Source organism: Phocoena sinus, chromosome 19, assembly GCF_008692025.1.
Source record: "Phocoena sinus isolate mPhoSin1 chromosome 19, mPhoSin1.pri, whole genome shotgun sequence".
In the NCBI taxonomy this organism is placed as follows: domain Eukaryota; kingdom Metazoa; phylum Chordata; class Mammalia; order Artiodactyla; family Phocoenidae; genus Phocoena; species Phocoena sinus.
Window position 1 is genome coordinate 16,145,336 of NC_045781.1, and position 25,722 is coordinate 16,171,057.

The 25,722-nt window shown below is 42.2% G+C and overlaps 1 protein-coding gene across 2 annotated transcripts; it reads left to right on the forward strand.

Moving 5' to 3' along the window:
• Positions 1–2,000: 2,000 nt before the first annotated feature.
• Positions 2,001–24,990, forward strand: ZNF792 (zinc finger protein 792). 2 transcript variants are annotated; one of them, XM_032614523.1, is made up of 4 exons: positions 2,001–2,387; positions 13,207–13,333; positions 14,230–14,352; positions 14,966–24,990. In XM_032614523.1, the coding sequence occupies exons 1-4, from the start codon at positions 2,355–2,357 to the stop codon at positions 16,582–16,584; spliced, it is 1,902 nt and encodes a 633-aa protein (XP_032470414.1). In that variant the 5' UTR covers positions 2,001–2,354; the 3' UTR covers positions 16,585–24,990. The 2 variants fall into 2 exon arrangements, with proteins under 2 accessions (XP_032470414.1, XP_032470416.1); XM_032614525.1 differs by lacking the exon at positions 13,207–13,333 and having other exon boundaries at positions 2,002–2,387.
• The last annotated feature ends 732 nt before the right edge of the window (positions 24,991–25,722 follow it).

Genomic DNA, 25,722 nt, shown 5'->3' on the forward strand with positions numbered 1-25,722 from the left:
AAGGAATGGTCTGAGGTGAAAATTTCGTTTACTGATTGGTCGAGGCACATATACCTTCCTTCTATAGCGTGAGAGTGGGACAGGGCAGATGCCTTTCCTTATTCGGGACAGGTCCTGCTGCCCAGGTGGGCGTCACCCAGGTGGGCTCAGGAATTTCGTAACCATCACAACATGGTGGGGAGGGCGAGTAAGAGTCCGGTAGGGGGTGTAATGCTGACACTTTTTCAGGCAGGGTCGTCCTTTGTCCTTGGAGCACCAGAGTAGTAATTCCTTCAGTGGTTTGAACAGGTCCTTTCACTGTGTCCCGGAACCACAGCTATGTATTGGGAATGAGAGATGACAGATAACTTATTTTGTTTATAATCTCCTGGCCTTAGGTTAGGTTGGGAGCGTAAATACTAAGACTGAGATTGAACCAGTGACTAGATGGAGTTTGGGTTGTCATATAAAAGAGAGGCTGAGAGTATTGACTGGGTAGGAGTAGGAAATGGGTTAACAAATTGTTCTTGAAACTGGTTATATTCTCACCAATCCTTTTTTCTCTTTCTGTTCACCAAGCTTCCCTTACATTTAATTTGTACCATGTAAATGAGCTTGGGGTGTCGACTGAAAAAAATGCACCACTTAAAATTGAAGAATTATATTTGGGGCATTACCGAGGACTATAGCCCGGGAAGACGGCCTCTCAGAGAGCTCTGAGGAACTGTTCAGAAGAGGTAATGGAGGAGCCAAGATAGACACAAATTTTTACTGAAAAAAAAAATATATATATAGTAGTCAAACATCAAAAGATTACTGCTAATCACAAAAAAAAGACATCTTTTTTTTTATTTTATTTTTTTATTTATTTGGCTGCACCAGGTCTTAGTTGCAGCATGCAGGATCTTTTAGAGGCGGCATGTGGGATCTAGTTCTCTGACCAGGGGTGGAACCCGGGCCCCCTGCATTGGGAGCACAGAGCCTTAGCCACTGGACCACCAGTGAAGTCCCCAGACATCTTAAGTTAATGATTTCAGTGTCTTTCTATGCATGGGAAGATGCAAGTCTGGGCTCACTGAAATTATTCCTTAGCTATGCGGAAACTATGTGCTAGGCCCTGTTACCTACCTTGAGATATATAGTGTTATTTCTCCCTTTTTTTTTTTTTTTTTTTTTTTTTTTTGGTATGCGGGCCTCTCACTGTTGTGGCCTCTCCCGTTGCGGAGCACAGGCTCCGGACGCGCAGGCTCAGCGGCCATGGCTCAAGGGCCCAGCCGCTCCGCGGCATGTGGGATCATTCCCGGACCGGGGCACGAACCCGTGTCCCCTGCATCGGCAGGCGGACTCTCAACCACTGCGCCACCAGGGAAGCCCTTATTTCCCCCATTTTATTTACTGAATGTTAATGAGAGTCCCTTTTCCTTAAACTGGAGTCCCCCGGAAGGCTTGTTGACACACAGAAGGCTGGGTCCCACCCCCAGGATGACTTATAAGTGTCTAGGTTTAGGTTATTGCCTGAGAACTTGCATTTTAAACAAATTCCCAGGTGATGCTGACGTTACGGGTTTGAGATGCACTGAATTAGAGCAACATTTAATGTTAGTACACAAAGAACCCGTAAATTAGATATTAGCTTCATTTTTCCATGTGAATTAGGGTCCTTGGGAGCCTGAGAGGTAAAGGGGCCAGCTACGCCCACACAGGTACCAGGGGGTCTCATATTACAGACCTCTTTGGGCGGGCGGGACTTGGCCCCAGAGGCCTGGGGACAGCCCCTTAAGGAGGCGCAGCTCACGGTGCAGCTCGGCCAATGTCAACCAGCAAGGTCCGCTCTCCTGCCCCGCCTGCCTCCCTCCCGCCTCTCCCCCGCCGCCCCCGACCAGCCTGGCCGGATGCAGGACAGAAAACACGGTCTATTAGGCTGTGCCGGTGCGTCACCGGCTGGCGCTGGGCCAATGACAGCCCCGGGGAGTGTCGTTTCTTAGGGCCGAGGAGGTGGGGGCCGGAACTTCCTGCGTTTCAGCGCAGCAAGTCATTTCCCCGGGCCGGTGCGCCCCGAGCCGTGGGCCCGGGGCTGGGCCAGTACCGCTCTTCCCAGCTGGTTTTCCGAAGCGGGAGGGGAAGGACAGGGAGGCCAGGACCCTCCTCCGCGCCTCTGAACTAGTCGTGAGCCCCTGGGACGCGGTGTCCGCCAGGGTCCCGCCGGGCCGCGCGCTCTCCGCGGCCCCAGCGGCGGCATCGGGCTCTGGGTGCCCTTGACCCTGGGGAGACTGAAGTGCCACCTCGCCCCGGGCAAGGCGAGGCGGTGCTAGGCTGAGCTCGCGACACTCGCCTCGGTCGCCCGCCTCTTAGGGCCCCTGCGTCCACGGGCTGCGATGGCGGCGGCGGCGCTGATGGACCCGGCGAAGGTGAGTGGATGGGCTTCAGGCCCTCAGCCGCTCAGCCCCCCACCCTCACGTGCCCGGCGCCGGGGTATCAAAGATGGGCGATGCCCTACGACTTCACTTCTTTTTCATCTTTCTGCTTTTGAGTCCCGGGTCTCCGAGGGTTTGAGAGGGCGAGCAGTCCCTCCCAGCCTAGAGTCCTGAATCCAGGCCACGGATTATAGAGAGCAGTTCCCATTTCTAAACTCTAGTGGGATGAGGTGGGAAAGGGTTTCCTAAGCACGGGAACCAGCACGTGCAAATGCCTGATTGACCTGGGAGTGTTCAGAGAGCAGGTGGGCTGAAGTCAGCCCTGGAATGGCGGGGTGGGGAGCTGGGGCTCTCTACTGAGAGTGTTGGGAGCCACAGAAGGTTCAGAGCACAGGAGGGAGATGATCTGACTTCGGTCTTAGCAGGGCCCTATGGATGCTGAGTGGAAAATTGACTGCTGGCTGAGGGTGAAGGCGGGGAGAGCAAGGAGTGGGCTGTTGCAGTACTGCAGCCCACGTGACTCGGGCAGGTGGCTGGAGGCCGAAGGAGCGACTGGATTCTAGGTGTGTCTTTTAAGCTAGTCTGACCAGATTTTCTGATGTGGAGGCTGACAAAGGAAAGAGGTGACGTGATGGTTTTGGGTTTTAGCAGCTGGGAGGATGGATGAACCATCAACTGAGAAGGGGAAGTTGGCCGTAGGAGGAATTTTCAGTGGCAACAGAAGAAGTTAGGTTTTGGCCATGTTGAACTCTGATGTTCCAGGGACCCCTGCGTGGAGTTGAAGGTTGAGGAGCCAGACACACAGTTATGGTGTTCTGGGGAGACTTAGTTTAGGTTATGAGACACCAAATATACAAAGGGACAATTGAAAGACTATATATAAAATAGAACTCTGGCCCACAACCTGCAGCAATCTGTCCAGGCAACCAACCCTCTTATCTACAATAAACAACCCAGGAAGCCATCCTGCTGAAAGTTAGACTCGCAGGAAGCCAGATTGCCATCTCTAGTGACAATCCAGAAAGTTAAACAATAACTTCTGTAACAATTGGCCCCAAAAGACCAGGGCTTAATAGCTGACAACTCCTCTAATTTTTGTTCCTACTTCCAACATAGGACCAACCAGGGAAAGCCAAATATGCACCCCTAACCAATCACATAGGATGCCCTGCGCCTAGTTAGCCTGCCCACAGCTTCCCCATGCCAACAGGGCATACCTGAAGCCTTCCCTTTTTTTCCACTTATAAAGCTTTCCCGCTCCTCTGCCTGCCTCTGAGTCTGTGCCAGAGCATAAGCGGTTGACTCTCTTTCTATAGCAAACTCAGAGTAATTAGCCTTTGCTGTTCTCATTTGGTTGGTCTTTATTTTCACAGTTAGAAACATCGAGGGACTTCCCTGGAAGTCCAGTGGTTAAGACTCCACGCTTCCACTGCAGGGGGGGCCGGGTTTGATCCCTGGTCGGGGAACTAAGATCCCACAAGCCGTGCGACGTGGCCAGAAAAAAAAAAAGAAAGAAAACAAAAAAAGAAACAACCAAGATGTGGCATCTGGTGTGTGGGCAAGGGTGTGTCAGATTTAGGAGGGTGAAACTTCAGGTCATGGTGGCAGTGATGTTAGGGGGAAGGGGGAGGGTGGGGTCTGAGAACTGAGAACGGGGTATCTTGCTGGCTTGTTTGGCATCATAAAGACAGATGAGGGAGAGTTAGTGTTCACGGTGGTGGTTGGGCAGGGGGCTGTGTGTAGGGAAAGGTGGGTCTGGCAGGTGGCCACATTTTCCTGGGGGCATAGATATGAGAAGGGGGGCTGAGGCTTCATAGTACTGGAGGTCATTTTTCAATGAGGCCTGGGCTGGTGCTCATTCAGCCATCTTCGTTCTCACCAGGGCTTTGTGGACCCTTGAAGGGGCCCAGGGATTTTCAGTCGGGCTGGGGAATCAACTCAGGGGCAAATGGGGCAAGATGAGAGAGCCGTTAGAACCTGGTGGGTAGCGGGTAGGAGGACCAGAGAGGTTGGCTTTTGAATGAGTGATTGATGAAGGGACAGAAGAAAAGGGCCAAGGGCATCTGATGTAGTCCTGGGTGGCTTGGATTGAAGCCAGGAACAGGGCCGAGTGGGGAGGCCTTCACATCAAGGGTGGATGTTGCCCTTGGCAGTGGGAGCCACAGAAGGTCTGGGAGCAGGATGGGATCATGGCTGTATTTGCCAAGAATTCTCCGGACTGCCAGGGAGGGGGCAGCTTCCTCCTCTACCCTTCCTTTGAGTTCTTGTGGCTGGACTAATAATAAAAGTAATATTAACAGGAGAAAAATTTTAATGCACGTGAAGGTCTCACAGAAATGGGACCTAAAAAGTGGCCACAGCAGGCAGCTTTTATACCTATTAGACAAGGAAACAATACATTTGTGAGGAACTGACTGGACAAAGAAACTTAGGTTTTGGGTGCCCAATTAGTGAAGAAGCTAAGCAAAGTTCGGGTTTCAGGTAGTAAAGAAGTAACAGGTTTTATTTACGTAGGCTTCTTGGCCCAAATTCCCTATCTTTGGCAATAAGGGTGTTCTTTTTTTTTTTTTTTGCGGTACGTGGGCCTCTCACTATTGTGGCCTCTCCCGTTGCGAAGCACAGGCTCCAGACGCGCAGGCTCAGTGGCCCTGGCTCACGGGCCCAGCCGCTCCGCAGCATGTGGGACCTTCCCGGACCAGGGCACGAACCCGCGTCCCCTGCATCGGCAGGCGGACTCTCAACCACTGCGCCACCAGGGAAGCCCTTTTTTTTTTTTTTTTTTTTTTTTTTAATGTTTATTTATTTGGCTGCACCGGGTCTTAGTTGCTGCATGCGGGCTCTTAGTTGCTGCATGCAGGATCTAGTTCCCTGACCAGGGATGGAACCCGGGCCCCCTGCATGGTGAGCGCGGAGTCCTAACCACTGGACCGCCAGGGAAGTCCAAATAAGGATGTTTTTTATGTCCAGATGCAGGGAGTGCACTTTTTATGTGAGAAATTTATTTCCTGTTTTCAGGGAGACAGAAAGGAGGGTCAGAGTGTCCCTTGTGTTGGCTGTTTCTTCAGTAACTTTAATTCAAAACAATCAATATGCCATTGAGAAACATTTAGGGGAGGCCTACCTCGGGTCTGACAGTTCCCTCCTCTGAATCGTCCTCTGTGGAGAGAGAGAATGGTTAGTGGAGTCCTACAGTTCATTGAACCATTTTCTTAGTCCTGAGAACAGATTAGTTCAGTTAAACAGTTATACCTTATTTTAGGAGGCAGTGATGCAGGGGGAGCTCCCACAGCTAGGCCTATGGTGCAAGCAACCAAGTATTTAATAGGAGACATTTCTAGGGAATCAAAAGAAAAACAAAGGTTAGTGATCGGAGCAGATTATAAACCAGTTTATAGACCAGGATGCAGTCAGTCAAGAAGATTTCTAGATGTCAGGGTTGAAGCATCTTTTGCAGTTTGAAATGTCTCTGATGTCAGGAAAACTTTCTGAGTGGCTCATATAGTAAAAGGCACGAGGATAGTTTAAATATGAGCCGTGGTGGCAATTTCTCTGAAGTTTATCAAGTCGTTTAGCTTCAATTTGCAGGGCTTCAGGAAAAGGGCAATTTTAGTTCTCAATGATTCCAACTCAATGATTCCAAACTCAGTTTTAGTTCTCAGTGATTCCAACTCAGAAGGGTGAGAAAAAATTGGAAACATTAAAGAGTTGTAGCCAGATATTGGAGGAAACTAGAATAATTCAGGATCCAGTCCAGTTTTCAGGTAAATAACAAAGCCTCAATGAAAACTAATAGCACTAGAATCATATATACAAGTGTACATTATAGTTTCTATTGAAACATAATTTTGTTCTCTAAAATCACTCTCATGTCTACCAGAGATAGCCAAATTAAGATGAATTTGTTTGCAGAGTAAGTCTAGATTCCATAAACTCGGCCTGATTATTTATACAGGTCCAGCAAGAATAGGGCTTAGCCATATAGGCTCTTCTGAATCTGCTTTGCTGGAACTTTTCATAAGGAATTTCCAGATTGAACTCTTAATAGCCTCTCGAGGCCAGGAAGCCACGTCAGACTTATCATCAGACTTGCCTGTAATACCTATAGAATTGGGTGAATTCCTCTCTTGAGATCCCCCAAATATCCTGAGGTTCCTGTGCCTCTCAGAAGTGACCGTCCTTACTCACGTGGTAAGGCGCTGGGAACCCTGTTAGCAAGGTACCAGGATGCTTTTCCAAAGGATTTGATTGGCCCATAAAGTCAATTTTGGGGATTCCCCGGTGGTCCAGTGGTTAGGACTCCTCGCTTTCATTGCCTAGGGCGCGGGTTCAGTCCCTGGTCAGGGAACTAAGATCCCGCAAGCCGCACAGCCAAAAAGAAAAAAATAAAATAATAATTTTAAAGTAAAGGCAGTCTTAGTTCCTTCAAGCTGTCTGGTCATATCTGAGTCTACATGTGTCTCTCTCAAATATGACTTTCCAGTCAAAGCCTTGGCAAGATAACCAGTGTTTCTAATTGTGTCCTATTATGAAGAGAACAGATTCTTATTGAACTTATGCAAGTAACTATATTGCTAAGAAAATAATACAGAGAGTTTCTGAATTCTGGAGAGATCAGGTAGGGGGGAAAAGATAAATGTTTCATTTTTGCTTACAAAGGTATAATTTACCAAATTGCTGTAAATCTTTTTAAAAAAACTTCCTTGTATTTGGAAAACAAAAGGTTAAAAAATCAGTAATATTTTAAACAAAGAGTCACAAAAATTATAATCATATTCATCAGTTCATTCAATCCCATGTAATTAATTCTTGTTCTGCTCTGAGTCCAGTTCTTCCGTTAGTTCTGTCAACTTTGCCTGATGATTGAGGATGAGAGCAACAGTGATACTTCCATGAAATTTGTGAGGTTTTTTTTTAAGGCTCATATGATTTGCCCCGTAAGGTGGATGCCTTGATCACTGGAGATTGTGGAAGGTATGCCCAAATGGAAAACACATTTTTAAAAACCGTTTCTTTGCCCTTGTGAGGGCATCAGCTTTGTAGCAAGGGAGGGCTTCAATCCATCCGGAAAACATACATGTAATAATAAAAACATTCTGATAACCCATACGTAGTGGCAGTTGAATGAAGTACAGCTGCAGGTGCTCAGAGAGTCCAGAGAGAAAATGTCTGGGGCTTCTGGGGACAAAAATTGTTTTTCCCCAGGGTTATGGACTTGACAGGTCAGACATTGCTGGTAGACTGCTTTTGCAATGTTATAGAAATCTTCCTGCCAATGTCTATTTAAATGCATCTTAAAGACACTATGGTGGGTGAAGGGATGCAAGAAAAAAAAAAAATGAGGTTTGCCAGGGAGCTGGGAAGAACCAAGTAGCCATCTTAGGTTTCCCATAGCCCTGACTGTTCATTTAATTTACAGCTATTGTTTACCCATTTAAATTTCTCTTATTCAGAAGTAGACTGTTGCCATGGTAAAAGGACATCAGAATGGCAAAATCTGGCAATAAGGGGTCAGGTTTTTTGCAGAAGCAGAATGGATTTTATCTACATGTGCCACAGTCTTTACAGATTCTGTTGTTGCTGCCTTTGCATGACAGTCAGTGCATTTCCCTGATACCGGGGTTCAATCCCTTTAGTATGAGTCTCCATTCTGATGACAGTAACATTTTATGCCAGGACATATATGACTTCAGAAATTTCACATAATTTCTGGAACACTTGGAATACATACCTATACAGACACAACATAAAGGAGACTTAACATGACTTCTTATGTGACAACAGTTTCCATATAATTTAACATATTAAATACACCTAATTAGTTTAATATCTTTTTATAAGGAGAGAGAATAAATCTTTGAGGGTATTTCAGAGGGCCCCTGAAATATCTCACGTCTCAATATTAGTTCTAAGTCAAAAAGTTTTCATTTAGAATTTGATTTGGGAGAAGTTTGTCAAAAATATCAAAAAATATTTGACTTAAATAGGTCGCTGTGAAGCAATGCTTCGTTATCCATTTAACCAAAGTAATAATTAAAGACTTCTTAGGCAAATATAGAAGGCTATATAGTTCTGAGCAAAATTCAGGTCTTTTAATAGCAATAGGACTGGGTTTACTTACTGAATCAAAGACCTGATAAAGATATAGAACATAAGTAATTACTTTGACAAGACAGAAGATCTTTGTTTTTTTCTAGGCACATTACTTAAAGGTAAAGAAAAACCTTTCATAATCTCTTATTATCAAGAGCAGACCAATAGAAAACAAAAACAAACAACCAAAAAAGACTTTGTTCTTTTAACAGAGAGAAAAACAAATTCCAATTTTGTACCAGTTTACTTTGATATTAAAACTTATTTACATAATTAAATTCATTCTAATCTTGTTCAGTCATGACCACACATAAAATTCCTTTCCAAAGAATCCTTTTTAGTTTGTCCCTTGTTTTCTTTCCCATTTAGAACTAACCAGCTTTAGGACAAAATCACTTTCTTTTTCCTTAATAAAAATGTCTCCATACCTTTTCTTATCCCTTATTATATCTGCAGCTTTAACCACATATATTAATTGGAATCCTAATCCTTTGAAATTTTAATTTTTTAGTGAAAACAAAGAAGTAAACAATTGTGAACTTTATTAACATTTTGTGGTGTGACAAACATAAATATGTTTTATAATTTCTAGAAACATGCTATTTCATAGTACAATCTGTCAATAAAGCACAAGATGTATTTACTAGAGCCAAACATACTTAGTTTCTCTGTATCAAGAGGCAACAAGTAGGTATAAACTTAGACTTGTTTAGAAACTAATGTTTCAGTACTTTATCATATTTGGAAATGATTTAGACATCCAGTTAATTCCCATCGTTTAAGTTAACGTAGCAAAACTCTAAGTGTATAAATTACCAAACAGATTTAGGAAACTATTTAAATGGACATATCATAAAACAATTATTGTCTAAAAGTTCACCTAAAAATTCATCACATTTATATCTGTTCAATTTATTTTTAACAATCAGATTACTCATGAAAATTTCATGAGACATTAAAGCAGTTAGTCATTATCTTGTTTGTTTGTTTGCTGACAAACTGCAAAAGAGACAACATTAGCCCGTTTGACTAGTACACCCAGGTAGAACAAAGGTTGTTTATCTACATTACATTTAATGCTAACTCTGAAGATATACCTGTACTAATTTAACCAACAAGTAGCTTTTATTTCCTAAAGATTATCTGAGGATATACCTTCAGGTAACTCTGAAGATATATCTGTATTAATTTAACCAACAAGTAGCTTTTATTTACTAAAGATTATGAGAAACGTTTGGGTTATTTTTTATTACATATTTGAGACTTTTTATATTAAAAAAAGTCTTTATTTAAGCCAATTAAATAGAGCTCTTTTACAGATTAATTTTGGCAGTGCCATCCAGAGTTAACATACACATATGGACATATAGATAAACGCAACCAGAGATCCCATAGTTCTTATTTTAAAACTTTAGTCATGAATCAGGTACAATAGAAAACTCACTAGTTTATCAGTAACAGTTGGAATGAATTAGATTATTTGCTTAGCTAGCTAGTCTTTTATTATTTGTGTAGAAGACTTTTAAGATCTGTATTTGCCCTTGACAAGCAATTCTAGGGAGGCTGTGACTTACTAGAGTTTGAGCAAAAAAGTCCTTTTAACAGTGGGTGTTTGAAAAAGCCTCTCTCTCTTTTTTCTTTTAATTTCAGGTTTTACTGATTGAATTAGTCCAGGCTCAGGCTCAGGCTCTGTGGGCTGTGTTTACATTCAAATACATGACATAACTTGAAGGGACAGAGAAAGAAAATATGTTTTGGGGTATACTTGTCTATTATCATAGGTCTTAGGGTAATTATTATTAAATGTTTTTCTTAAGTACAGGACAAGTTTGCGCCAATATCCTGATCTACTATAATATCTGCAAGCATTTCGAGAGGATTAGGTGAGACCTTGGGACGAGTAAAGTTCGATGGGCTTTGACTTGTTTCTAGAGTTTACTCCTGGTTTTGTAGAGCTTCATAAGACAAGCTTTGTAAGACAAAGACAGTTGTTTCTATAAACTCTTAAATATTGGCCTCCAGCCCATTTATTTTCTGATTATTTGTAGGAGAGCCTGGGAAATTGCTGAGAAGATGGGGTGATTTTTAAGAAGGAGAATTTATGTTGGATTTTTGTTTTAAGTCTAATTTCTGTTTTTTTTATCTTAATAAGGGATTCTCTAAGACTAGTCATTATACCTTTTTTTTTCTTTTTATAGAGAATTTGGTCCTCCCATAAGCACCAGTATGACAGCTGTTTATTATGAGAGCTCTCAATTGTTTTTTCCTTTTAAATATAGCCAATTTAAAGGATCTATCATCTGGCCATTGACAAGTAGGATCTTATATTTTCACACAGTGACTGAAGCCAATAAGTGTTTTATTATGGCTTAACCAAAGATGCAAGAGGCATCTCACAAGAAGAGTATATAGCCCTCACAAGATCCAAAAAGCCCACTCCCAGAATTAGTCTAAGAAGGTAGAACCCCTTTGTTGCTACAGGTGGTGAGAATGGTGTAGGGAAAATGGTGTCTCCAGTGTCCCACAAAAATCTGGGGCGCCTCCAGCCATAAAACCGATAATTTATGGTATCCGGCAGGCACTACTGGAATGGGACTTTCCCAGCACTAACAACTAATGAAGGTTGTGATGACAGAGGTCCGTTATGGACTGGGACGCCTTATGACAAAGTCCCCTGAGAGCTGGTATGGCCGGACAAAGAGCTTGGCCACCAGATGCACCCCAGTAAATGCACCTTCTGGATGGTACAGACCAGAGACAGTATTCTCACTGGACACAAAGCCAAGCTCTGAGGACATAAAACAAGATGGAAGGAAAAAACCTCATCTTTTTTTTTTTTTTTTTTAATAAAGAGCCCAGAGCAGGACTTCCCTGGTAGCACAGTGGTTAAGAATCCGCCTACCGGGGCTTCCCTGGTGGCGCAGTGGTTGAGAGTCCGCCTGCCGATGCAGGGGACATGGGTTCGTGCCCCGGTCCGGGAGGATCCCGCGTGCCGCGGAGCGGCTGGGCCTGTGAGCCATGGCCGCTGAGCCTGCGCGTCCGGAGCCTGTGCTCCGCAACGGAAGAGGCCACAGCAGTGAGAGGCCCGCGTACCGCAAAAAAAAAAAAAGAATCCGCCTACCAATGTAGGGGACAAGGGTTTGATTCCTGGTCCAGGAAGATCCCACATGCCACGGAGCAACTAAGCCTGTGCGCCACAACTACTGAAGCCTGTGCGCCTAGAGCCCATGCCAAGAGAAGCCACCACACACAGCAACAAAGACCCAACGTAGCAAAAAATAAGAACCCAGAGCAAAGTTTGTCTAAACAGATGCCGGTCTGGTGAGAACTGCTAATTCACCAGTGTGTGAGGCTGGCTTGAACAGCAGGCTCATAGGGCCTATGCCTGTGTTCTGCCCTCTGGTTCTTCCTCGTGACAAACAACACGACAGACAGAGACAGAGAAAAACAGTGACCATCTCTGGGAGGTGAAGGATGAGGATTCCCAAGTCACTAATACAAGGAACTAACCAGCTCCACAAATATTTTCTCCTGCTAATCTAAATTTAGAGACAGAGAAAGGGGAGTCTCACCACTTTCCCTCCCACCAGAACTTGCAGGCAGAGACCCGGGAGGCCGACTGGGTAAGAAATCTTACTACCTTCTGCAGTCTTTGTCAGATGTCCCCGGATCTACAGCATCCTCAGGGCGGGAAGCAGGCTCCAGCCAGCCACCTGCCTGGCTCACCAACTGTCAGGAAGAGGGAAATTTCCCCCTCTACCCCTCTTTTGAGATTTTGTGGCTGGACTAATAATCAGATTGACACAAGACAGATTAATAGGTGAAAAGGAAACAAATTTTAATTCCTGCTCATGGAGGTCTCATAGAAATGGGACCTAAGAAGTGGCCAAAGCAGGCAGCTTTTATACTTTTTGGACAAAAAAAACAATAAATTTGTGAGGAATTGACTAGACAAAGAAACTTAGGTTTTGGGTACCCAATTAGTGAAAAATCTAAACAGAGTTTGGGCTTCAGGTAGTAAATTAAAGAAGTAACAAAGTTTGTTTATATAGGCTTCTTGTCCCCAAAATCCCTATCTTTGGTGATAAGGGTGTCTTTCTACCTCCAGATTGAGGTAGAAAGACACCCTTTTACATGAGACATTCATTTACTTTTACATGAGAGATTCATTTCTTGCTTTCAGGGAGACAGAAAGGAGTGTCCCCCTTGTGCTGGCCGTTTCTTAAGTAAATTTAATTCAAAATAATCAATATGACATTGAGGCACATTTTGGGGTGGCCCACCCTGAGCCCCAGCAATACCATGTAAAGAGTGACAGCGCATGGAGATGGCTATGATGTGGGCTGGGATGGGGAGGGGGTACAGCAACAATGTGGATGCAGTGGTGAGGTCCAGGGTTTGAGGAAATGTACAGTCCAAAGAGTGATATGCATGTGGGGAGGGCATGTGAGCTGTTGCCCCCAGGGCCCTGGTACTGGGGATTATGGGCCCATGTTTGTTTGTATCTGTAAGGCATGACATCAGCGACACTAGGGGCCCTGCACTTCAGGCCCAGAGCATTGCTGGCATTGCTGTGGGCTGAAAAAGCAGTCATCGAAGGCATGGAACCAGGGCCTGGGATCTCCTCTGAGTTGGGAAGCTGGGGAGGAGGGTGAACAGGGGATAGACAGGGAGTCCTGAGGAGAGAAGCTGATCATGGAATGAACTGTCCCCATCATGGCAGGACTGTGTGACCTTTGAGGACGTGACCATTTACTTCTCCCAGGAGGAGTGGGGACTCCTTGATGAGGCTCAGAGACTCCTGTACTGCGATGTGATGCTGGAGAACTTTGCACTGATAGCCTCACTGGGTAAGGCTTTCACACCCACCCAGGTGTCCTCAGCTCATCTCTGCCCATCCTCTTTTCCCAAGAAGAGGCTCTTTCCGTCCCACAGCCGGACCGTGGGCACTGCTTCCTTCCCCCCCACCTTTTTTTAAAAAATAAATTTATTTATTTTATTTATTTATTTTTGGCTGCGTTGGGTCTTCATTGCTGTGTGTGGGCTTTCTCTAGTTGCAGTGAGTGGAGGTTACTCTTCATTGAGGTATGCAGGCATCTCCTTGCAGTAGCTTCTCTTGTTGAGGAGCACGGGCTCTAGGCACGCAGGCTTCCATAGTTGTGGCACGTGGGCTCAGTCGTTGTGGCTCACAGGCTCTAGAGCGCAGGCTCAGTTGTTGTGGCGCACTGGCTTAGTTGCTCCGTGGCATGTGGGATCTTCTCGGACCAGGGCTCAAACCCATGTCCCCTGCATTGGCAGGAGGATTCTTAACCACTGCACCACCAGGGAAGTCCCCCTTCCCCCCTTTCTGGTATATGTGCGGTGGGTTCCAGAGCTCAGCTGTGTGCAGGGTCCCACGCTCTCCCCAAGCAGCCCCAATACCTGCTGCCCTGAAGCCTTGTGGGGAAGGGTCCCAGAAGGAAGACCAGTGGATCCCATCTGACTCAGCCACTGCCCGCCTGGGTGATCGTCCAGATCTATGACAGTTCTGTTCTGCTCTTTTCCTTTAAAACTAGTATTTCCTAAGGCCTGACTGCCAGGAATTCTAGGCACTGGTGGTTACTATTTGCTATGACCACTGAGATGTTCCTGCTAGACCTCCCTTGTGTGTTCCTTTTGTAATATTTTGTTTTCTTTCCTGTGGTCTGTTGTGGGGTAGTTCACCAGGGCAAGTGCTGGCCCCTTACCTGTCCTGTCTTTCCCTTAGGACTTACATCTTTCAGGTCTCATGTAGTTGCCCAGCTGGAAATGGGGGCAGAGCCCTGGGTGCCTGACCGAGTGGACATGACGTCAGCCATGGCAAGAGGGGCATATAGAGGGCCTGGCTCAGGTAAGTGAGAGATGGGGGACCATGTGACCTCACTACTGTCTTCAGATCATACCTGCCACTTTTCTCGTGTTCATCGTTGTTTTGGTGCCAAAGCCTTATTTCTCTTCTACCTTTCCTTTCCTGTTCTTGACACATTGCCTACTTGTCATTTCTGCTTTGACTTGGGGCCCCTGGCTGTGTCCCTCACTGTTTCCACAGCTCCCTCTGCAACACTCTCCAATGTGGACCTGCACTTAATATGTCATGCGATGTACACATTTCCTATTATAGTCCTTGAACACCAGCTAGCCAGTTGCAACCAGATTTTCCCGGGCCTGAACACATCCTTCTGCACAGTCCTCATGGGTTACCAGCAGCCAGGGCTCCCCTGAAAAGCCTTTGTAGAGAAGTGAGGAGGAGACTTGCCTTTCCACCTGATACTGTGCACATCTTTGTGTCCTTGCTCCTGGTAAGGCCTCCCCTATTTCGTGACCTTACCAGGCACAGCACATTAGAGAAGACCATTCCTCATCCTGACCTCAGGCCTTTCATCTTGCCAATAATCCCATGGACTCATTCCTGGATCAGACTTGCATTTGTGATTGGGTTGTCACCAGCATTTTTCTCCTTTCAGATTTTTGCCATGGAACAGAGGGTGAGGGGTCACCTGCTGAGCTTAGTGTTTCTGTAGAAGTGTCACAGGACATGAATCCCAAGGTGGTTCCATCCACCCAGAAAGGCTACCCCTGTGACCTGCGTGGCCTACACCTGAAAGACACTGTGCACCCAGCTGAACACCAGGCAACACATCCCTGGCAGAAACCACATGTGTGTGAGGCATACAGGAGAGAGTTCAAGTTCAATGCCAACCTTCACCAACCACAGATGCAGCAGAACGTGGACAAGCCTATCTCAAGGAACGAAGGCAGCGCCTCGCTTGTGAAGAGCTGCAGAGATGACACATCAAAGAAACCTTTCACACTGAGGGAGGGTGGGAAGGCCTTTGTGTCCAGATGTGGTCAGCACCAGGTCACTCCCCGTGTAGTGGAGCCACACCACAGCTCCGAAGGCGTGGTGGATTTTCCCACTATGCAATGCCGTAAGAAGCGCAGTGAATTTCAGAACGCTCTCAGTGACAAATCCTCACTTGTTCAGCAGAGGACCCACACTGGAGAAAGGCCTTATGAGTGCAGCAAATGTGGGATATTCTTCAGCTATGCTGCTGGCCTCTTTCAACACCAGAGAGATCACAATCGAGGAAAGCCTTATGAGTGTGGTGAATGTGGGACATTCTTTAGCCAGCAGTCCAGTCTCATCAAACATCAGAGAGTTCACACTGGTGAAAGCCCTCATGTGTGCAGCGAATGCGGGAAATTCTTTAGCCGAAGCTCCAATCTTATTCAACATAAGAGGGTACACACTGGAGAAAAGCCTTATGAGTGCAGTGAATGTGGGAAATTCTTTAGCCAACGTTCCAACCTCATTCATCATAAGAGGGTTCATACAGGTAAAAGTGCTCATGAGTGCAGCGAGTGTGGGAAATCCTTCAACTGCAACTCCAGCCTAATTAAACATTGGAGAGTTCACACTGGAGAAAAACCTTATAAGTGCAATGAATGTGGAAAATTCTTTAGCCACTTTGATGGACTTGTTCAACATCAGATAGTTCACACTGGTGAACGACCCTATGGGTGCAGCGTTTGTGGGAAAGCCTTCAGCCGAAGCTCCGACCTCATGAAACATCAGCGAGTTCACACTGGTGAACGGCCTTATGAGTGCAGTGAATGTGGGAAACTGTTTAGCCAAAGCTCCAGCCTCAATAGTCATCGGAGACTTCACACTGGTGAAAGGCCTTATCAGTGCCCTGAATGTGGGAAATTCTTTAGCCAACGCTCCAGCTTCAATAACCATCGGAGACTTCACACTGGTGAGCGGCCTTATGAGTGCCTTGAATGTGGGAAAACCTTCAGACAAAGTTCTAATCTGAGGCAGCACCAGAAAGTTCACAAACCAGATAAGCCATATAAGTGCAATGAATGTGAAAAGGCTTTCAGCCAAAGGTCTACCCTCATCCGGCATCAGAAAATTCACACCAGAGAAAGGAGTTCAGAGAACGTGCACCCTCCTTCTTCTGCACGACAGCACCCACTAGAGATTAACTCTGAGAGTGGTCTTTATGAGGGAGCTGTCAGCCAGAAGTTGAACCTTGTTCATCCAAATATCTATGCTGGAGAGATTCCCAATGGATGCTAGATATATTGGAAGCTTTCTGGAGCAGGGTTGCATTTTCTGACCACAAACTTTGCCAGAGTTTTTCTCACTGCTAATGTCTGTGGTAGAAGTCATCTCAGTTCTACCCACTGGCAGGTCTCCAGAGTGTGCATCAGCCACTTTCCTGTGCTCACAAAAGACAGGCCTCTGTTTCCTCTCTCCAGGAGGGAATCATGAGTAGCCTGAGGCCATGGGAAGATGTCATTCCCTCCCCCTGTGACTGGTTTAGCTGTGGACATCACCCATCTTTGGCCATGAAGACCTGAGCTGGGTCCTACTGGCAGCTTGCAGAGGTTTCCCTTTTTCAAGGACATTTGTTTATCTTGTATGATGCTCATGATGGATTCATCCAGCCTCCACCTTACCTATCTTAACAACTATTTACTTTACATTGCTCTGGTTTGGGTGATAAGAGCCTTATTGATAAAGCCACCTTTAATCTTCTGTGTTCTGATAACTGTGGAGTGGGTTGAGAACAGAATTAAGGTCTACCAAACCAAAGGGGTCTCCAAATTTATTGCCTCAGGGAAGAGCAGGATGGCAGAGCGCAGTTTTCAGTCCAGATTTGGCCTCGTTTGTGTTGCTACCCAAGGCATCCTAGGGAAGCTTGTAGGGCTTTGTGGGCCTAATGTTGTGGTCTGAATGGCATGAATTTTTGTGAATCAAAGATTACTCTGAGGAAGGGGAGGTTGTGCAATCTCCAGTGCATCTGGAAGCAGCCTGAGTTGGGGCCTTTGTTTACTGGGGATGCCTCCTATTCCTTAGCACTGTTGAGTAGACACTGTTTACCTGGCCCCTGCCAAGGAGTTATATGCCCTTGATGTCTAAGGTTCTAGTATATGTCACCTACTGTAAGACTTACTGGGTCCAGTTGGCAAACAAGAGGGAATGTACCTGTTCTAAAAGTGCATCCACAAATGTTCCTTTAAATGTGACTGTGCAGGATTCAGGATTTGCAGAAGTTCTCAGGACCTCCAGACCTCTGTCCTTATGACTAAGGTCACCGGCAAAGCAAATTATCTAAAGGTTTTGTGGAATACTGCAGGCTCTCTGCATTATTCATGTCAAAGCCATTGCTGGGTTGGCAGGAAAATGGGGACTGAGAGAAGGTAGATCCTGTACGCCAGGGATGAGGCATTTGTGACATAGCCAGCCATCTCTGCTGCCAACACATGAGGAGAGAGGTAGTAGAATCAATATGGGGTTGCCAAATCTTCTAGTTTTCCAAAATGAGTAGGAGATCAGATTTTTATGTGCAACAATTCTTTTAATGCTTTGTTGAGATATAATTTTCATGGAATAAATGGCTGTATGTATTTAATGTGTACACTTTGATAAGTTTTAAAATATGTATACACTCAGGGAACCAACACAACAATTATGATAATGAACTTATCACCCACAAAGCTACCTCATGCCCCTTTACTATCCCTCCTTGCCTTCCCCAGGGAACCATTACCTACATCCCAAGGAAACCATTGATTTACCTTTTTTTCCACTATAGATTTGTTTGCCTTTCCTAAAATTTTATACGATTGGAATCTTAAAGTATTTGTACTCTATTTTTGGTCTGTTTTCTTTCATATAGCATAATCATCTTGAGAATCATCCATTCTGTGTGTATGAGTAGTTCATTCCTTTTACTGCTGAGTAGTGCTCTGTTGAATGAATACCACAGTTTTTATGCTTTTTTTTTAAATTAAAAAATATCTCATAAAATACACAACATAAAATTTACTGTCTTAACCATTGTTAGGTGCACGGTTCAGCAGTATTAAGTACAGTCATATTGTGCAACTATCACCATTATTCATCTCCAGAGTTCTTTACATTTTGCAAAACTGAAACTATACCCATTAAACAATAACTCCCTATTTCCCCCTTCCCCAAGCCCCTGAAAACCAATATTCTACTCTCCGTAATGGAATTTGACTACTCTAGTTATCTCATATAAATGGAGCTATATATTGTCTTTTTGTGACTGGCTTATTTCACTTAGCATAATGTCCTTAAGTTTCATCCATGTTATAACATGTGTCAGAATTACATTACTTTTTAAGCTGAATAATATGCCATTGTATGTATATGTCATATTTTGCTTATTCATTCATCCCTCAGTGGATATTTGATTTATTTCCACCTTTTGGTTATTGTAACTAATGCTGCTGTGAACTTGGGTGTACGAATCTCTCTTTGAAACCCTGCTTTCTATTCTTTTGGGTATATACCTGAAAGTGGAATTACTGGATCATATAGTAATTATATTTTTAATTTTTTGAGGAAAAAAATTGTGTTGTGTTTCCCACAGTGGCTATACCATTTTACATTTTCAGCAAGTGTTCTACTTTTTCCACATTGTCACTAACACTTGTTTTTTCTGTTTTTTGTTTGTTTTGGATAGTATCTATCTTGATGAGTATGAAGTGGTATCTTGTTTTGATTTGTATTTCTGTAATGATTCATGATGATAACTATTGTTTCATGTGCTTACTAGTCATTTGTATATCTTCTTTAGGAAAATATCTATTCAGGTCCTTTCTCCATTTTTGAATTGGATTGTTTGTGTTTTGATGTTGCTGAGTTTTAGAAATTCTATATACTGGATATTTATTAGGTTTGTGATTTGCAGATAATTTCTCCCATTCTGTGGGTTGCCTTTTTACTATGTTGATAGTGTGTCCTTTGATACACAAAAGTTTGAAATTTTCATGAGGTCCAAGTTGTCTTTTTTCTTTTGTTGCCTGTGCCTTTGGTATCATATCCAGAAAATCATTGCCAAATCCAATGTTATGAAATTTTCCAATGTTTTCTTCTAAGAGTTTTATAGTTTTGGGTCTTACATTCAGGTCTTTGATCTATTTTGAGTTAATTTTTGTGAAAGGTGTTAGGTAAGGGTCCAGCTTCATTCTTTTGCAGGTGGATATTCAGTTTTCCCATGGATTGATTTTGTCAAAAATTATTTGACTGTATATGGGAGGGTTTATTTCTGGACTCTATTCTATTCCATTTATCTATACTTTTTTATGTCAATACCTCACTATTTACATTAATGTGGCTTTGTAGTGAGTTTTGAAATTGGAAAATGTGAGTCCTGCAATATTGATTTCTTTATCAAGATTGTTTTAGCTATTCAGGGTCCCTTGAGAATCCATATGAATTTTAGCATAGATTTCTGTTTCTGCAAAAAAAAAAAATTACTTGGATTTTGGTAGGGATTGCCTGAAATCTTTAGATTGCTTTGGGTAGAATTGACATCTTAACAACATTCAGTCATCTAATCCATGAATGTGGGATATGTTTCCATTTATTTGTCTTCTTTAATTTTTTTTCAGTAATGTTTTATGGTTTTAAAATAAAGTTTTTACCTCCTTGGTTAAGTTACTTCTTAAGTGTTTTACTTGGTTTCATAATTTTCTACTCAGATTGTTCGTATATAGAAATGCAACTGATTTTTCTGTGTTGGTTTTGTATCCTACTTCGTTGAATTAATTTATTCTAATAATAATTTTGTGGCGTCTTGAGGGTTTTTTAGATTTAAGATTATTTCATCTGTGAACAAAGATAATTTTACTTATTCTTCTCCAATTTGGATGCCTTTTATTTCTTTTTCTTGCCTAATTGCTCTGGCTAGAACTTCCAGTACTATGTGAAATAGAAATGGTGAGAGTGGGCATTCTTTCCTTACTCCTGATTGAAAAGCTGTTAGTTCTTCACCATTGAATATGATATTAGCTGTGGGTTTTTTATACATGGCTTTTATTATGTTGAGGTAGTTTCCTTCTATTCCTAATTTGTTGAGTGTTTTTATTGTGAAAGAGTGTTGAATTTTGTCAAATGCTTTTTCTGCAGCAATTGAGATGATCAAGTTGTTTTCTCCCTTTATCCTGTTAATGTGGTGTTAGATGATTTTCATATGTTGAATGATCCTTGCATTCCAGGAATAAATCCCACTTGAACACGGCGTTCAGTCCTTTTAGTATGCTGCTGAATTCTGTCTGCTAGTATTTTGCTAAGGATATTTGCATCAGTATTCATAAGGGATATAGGTCTATACTTTTCTTGTAGTATCTTTTTCTGGCATTGATATCAAGGGAAATGAATTAATGTGTTATCCTTTAAGTTTTTGGAAAATTTTTGACAAGGATTAATGTTAATTCTTCCTTAAATGTTTGGTAAAATTCACCAATAAAGCTTTCAGGTCCATAGCTTTGTGGTTGGGAGGTTTTTGATCACTCATTCAAATGAATGAATTCATTGAATCCTCTCATTCATTTTGCTTAGTAGTTAAGTTTTATTCAGATATTCTCTTTCTTCATGGCTCTATCCTGAAAGATTTTGTGTTTCCAGGAATTTGTCTATTTCATCTAAGTTATCCACTTTTTTTCATACACTTGTTCATAGTACTTTTGTAACCCTTTTTATTTCTGTAGAATCAGTTGTAATGTTTGCACTTCTATTTTTGTTTTTAGTATTTTATGCCTTCTTTAGTCATTCTAGCTAAAGGTTTGTCAATTTTGTTAATCTTTTTTGAAGAACCATCTTCTGGACTTGTTGACTTTTCTCTGTTGTTTTTCTAGGTGTGCTGTGCGTTTTGTTTTCTTTCATCTCTGATTATTTTCTAACATTCTCTGTGATTTCTTCTTTGTTCCATTGATTGTTTAAGGGTATGTTGTTTAATTTCCACAAATTTGTGAAATTTTCAGTTTGCCTTTTATTATCAATTTCTATCTTCATCTGGTTGAGGTTGGAGAAGATACTTTGTGTAATATCTATCTTTTAAAATCAATTAAGCCTTAATTTGTGGCATAACATGGTCTATTATGGAGATGTCCCATGCACACTTGAGAAGAATGTGTTTTCTGCTGTTGTCAAGTACAGTATTACATACATTTCTATTAGATCTAATTGATTTATTGTGTTGTCAAGTCTTCTGTTTCCTTATTGATTTTTTTTGTCTGGTTGTTCAATACATTATTGAGAGTAGAGTATTAAAGTCTCCAACTATTACTGTAGAACTGTCTATTTACTCTTAACTGTCAGTTTTTGCTTCATATAATTTCTTGGTCTGTTATTAGCTGCATAAACGTTTATAATTATTATATCTTCTTGCTGTGTAGAACCTTTCATTGCTATATGAAATATTTTTTGGCTCTTGTAACTTTTCTTTTTTAAATAAAGTCTATCTTGTCTGCTATTAGTATAGCCAACCTCACTTTCTTTAGTTATTTGCATGGAATATGTTTTTCCATCCTTTCACTCTCAACCTACTTGTGTCTTTGGATCTAAAGTTAGTCTCTGTAGTCAGCATATAGTTGGGTCATTTTTATTTTTATTTTTTTAAATTAATTTATTTTTGGCTGTGTTGGGTCTTTGTTGCTGTGCACAGGGTTCCTCTAGTTGCAGTGAGTGGGGCTACTCTTCGTTGTGTTGCAGGGGCTTCTCATTGCAGTGGCTTCTCTTGTCACCAAGCATGGGCTCTAGGCACGTGCACTTCAGTAGTTGTGGGTCACAGGCTCAGTAGTTGTGGCTCACGGGCTCTAGAGCTAAGGCTCTGTAGTTGTGGTGTACAGGCTTAGTTGCTCCGCCTCATGTGGGATCTTCCCAGACCAGGGCTTGAACCCATGTCCCCTGCATTGGCAGGCAGATTCTTAACCACTGCACCACCAGTAAAGCCCAAGTTGGGTCAGTTTTTTAAAATCCATTCTGTCAATCTCTGTCTTTGATTGGAGAATTTAATCCATTTACATTTAAAGTAATTACTGATAAGAAAGGATTTACTTCTGTCATTTGCTATTTGTTTTCTATATGCCTTATAGCTTTTTTGTCCCCTATTTCGTGTATTACTGTCTTCTTCTGTTTTTGATTTTTTAACGTGAATATTTTAATTCCCTTCCCATTTCCTTTTGTGTATATTCTATAGCTATCTTCTTTGTAGTTATCATGTGGTTACCATCCTAAAATTATAACACTATAATTTGAATTTATACCAGCCTAACTTCAATAACATACAAAAACTCTGCTCCTATACAGTTCCATCTCCAACCCTTTCAGTTACTGATGTCACAAAATTACATCTTTATATACTGTATATCCAAAAACAAAGAATTGTTTTTTAATGCATTAATTTCTCAAATAATGTAGAAATGAAAAAATGGAGTTATAAGGTTACAATAATAGTAGTTTAAAAAAATGCCCAACGTATGTACCTTTACAAGAGATCTTTATCCCTTCATACAGCTTTGAGTTAGTCTAATGTCCTTTTATTTCAACGTGAAGGACTCCTTTCAGCATTTCTTGCTGGGCAGGTCTGGTGGTAACAAACTCCCTTAGATTTTGTTTATCTGGGAATTTCTTAATTCTTCCCTCCCATTTGAAAGACAATTTTGCCAGATATAGGATTCTTGTTTAACAGATTTTTTCCTTCAGCACTTTGAACATAACATACCCATTGCCTTCTGGCTTCCAAGGCTTCTGGTGAAAAGTCTGTCGGTAATTTTATTGAGTATCTTTTGAATGTGCCAAGTCACTTCTCCCTCATTTCTTTAAAGATTTTTTGTCTCTGTGTTTTGACAGTTTGTGATGTGCTTTGATTTGGGTCTCTGAGTTCATTCTTGGAGTTCATTGAGCCTCTGGGATGTTTATATTCATATCTTTCATCAAATTTGGGAAGTCTTCAGTCATCAATTCTTCAAGCTATCTCTCTTCCCCTTTCTTCTTCTTCTGGCACTCTTTGGTGATATTTCCATTTTTCATTTCCATTTCCATGTCTTTAGTTCTTTGATTATCTACAAGACAGTTGTTTTAAAGTCTTTGTCTAGTAGATCTGCCATCAGGTCTTTTTAAGAGACAGTTTCTGGTGATTTCTTTTTTTTCCCCCTTGAATGGGCTGTGCTTTCCTGTTTCTTTGTATGGCTTGTAATTTTTTGTTGAACACTAGACATTTGAATCTAATTGGTAACTTTGGAAATCAGATTTTTTACCTTCCCCAAGGTTTGCCTTTTTTTAAATTTTTTTATATAGCAGGTTCTTATTAGTCATCAATTTTATACACATCAGTGTATACATGTCAATCCCAATAGCCCAATTCATCACACCACCACACCCACCCCATCCCCCCCAGCCGCTTTCCCCCCTTGGTGTCCATACGTTTGTTCTCTACACCTGTGTCTCAATTTCTGCCCTGCAAGGTTTGCCATTTTTATTTAAAATTTTTTTTTAATTGTTGTAGGCTGTCTCTGCTGGTGATCAACCTGAGGTGTAAACTTAAGGTCTTCTCAGGTCTTTTCTGAGCTTGTGCCTTTACATGTGTCATGACTTTCTAAATTCCCCTGTATATGTGATTTCTTTGAAATGTCTTAGCCCTAAAAATCTGGCTTCCAAAAGGAGAAAAGAGAAAAATGAAGGGGGGAATATGTGCTGGTGCAAATCCCCTGGAAGTTGCTTCAACTGGAGAGGGAGGGGCTTTCAACAATGCAATGACGTTTACACAAATGGTTACACACTTCTGTGTCTTCACCTCTGCAGTCAGAAGCAGCAATAGATCAGAGCACAAGTCCTCAATATTTAAAGAGCAGGGTTTCACCCAGGTTCCCATCAACTGCGTGCAAGCTGCTCCAGGGACACATGCAGAACTGCCAGCCATGGGGCAAGTGTGTGGGGGATGGGTAGCTGTTACAGTGCTACGGGCTGAAATTGACCAAACTGCAATTTACTGTCTTCAGCTTTCGTCTGGAAGTTGTAAGCCTTTGAACAGACCCCAGAGCTCCAAAATAGGTATATGAGATACAATTTGTCAATACAATTGTCTAGTTGGGGAGACAAGTTCCTGATGCTTCCTGCTCTACCATCCTCCCAGATTCCTTAATCAAATGCACCGCAATTTTTAAACACTTTCTTCTGTTAAATGACATACAGGTTTTTGGCTATTACAAATTAAACTACTATGACCATGAATGTACAGGTCTTCATATGGGCCTATGCTTTTATTTCCCTTGTGTTAATATGTAGGAGTGCAATGCCTTTGTCACAGGGCAGGTGAATATTTAAAAAATTTTCAAACTGCCAAATTGTGTTCTAAAGCAGCTATACCATATGTGTTTCACCCAGCACTGAATAAAGAGTTCCAGTTCTTCCACATGTTCACCAGCAACTGCTATAATCAGTGTTTTTAATGTTTGCTATTCTAATAGGCATGCAGTAGTAGAATCTCATTGTGGTTTTACCTTGAATTTCTGTAATGACTCATAATTTTGAGCATTTTTTATGTGTTTATTTGCCACCCATATATCTTCTTTGGTGAAATGTCCATTCATATCTTTTGCCTATTGTTAAAATGAACATTGGTTGATATTTCTATTTTCATTAACAGGAATACATTGAAACTGCAAAGAAATTTGTTGGAATGTCAGTCATTTATCAATGACGTCAGTAATTTATTTGCTTAATGGGGTAAAATTTTTTGAGTACTGAAAGAATATTTCCTTGCAATTCTGTGCTGTACCCAATGGAAAATGACAGACACAATACACCTTTAAGTTTAATCTGAATTATTAACATACTCTCTACTTTCTTAAATCTTCACATGAAACAATAAATCAAGCTGAGTTGTAGTGTTTACCACACAGTCAATTTCAAGCTATAACATGATGTCTGTGAATGTGAAATTAGGGCAAGATGTGTAGTAGCACACCATCATATTCTGTTTCTACCATACGGGGATACATTAAATATAAATAACCTTAAAGCATGGATAATAGTAAAACGTAGTAAAATAATGAATGATGAGTTTTAGGTATCTCTTAGCTTAAAAAACTCCAGCCTTACTCAAGTCTAAACTACACATATTTAACATGTAAAATTTGATACGTTTCTACCTATGAAATTAAAGGTTTTTCTTGAGCCCTTTGTAATCTCTCCCTCTGTACTCATCCATCTGCAGGAAACCACTGATCTGCTGTCACTACATATTTGTTTACATTTTTTTCCTAAAAATTACATTAATCTGAGAGCAGTTTAGGTAGGCAGAGTTCAATATCTGCTATGAAATTGCAGGCAAGCTGTCTACTGGGGTTGTAGTCTCTGAAGACTTGCCTGAGGCTGCAAGATTCAATTCCAAGGTTT

What these genes read in the sequence shown, in the direction of transcription:
- ZNF792 (XM_032614523.1), top strand. Translation starts at nt 2,355, where the DNA reads ATGGCGGCGGCGGCGCTGATGGACCCGGCGAAG. An exon ending in CGCTGATGGACCCGGCGAAG is followed by an intron (nt 2,388 to 13,206) that starts GTGAGTGGATGG and finishes CCATCATGGCAG; the next exon opens with GACTGTGTGACCTTTGAGGA. An exon ending in ATATAGAGGGCCTGGCTCAG is followed by an intron (nt 14,353 to 14,965) that starts GTAAGTGAGAGA and finishes TTCTCCTTTCAG; the next exon opens with ATTTTTGCCATGGAACAGAG.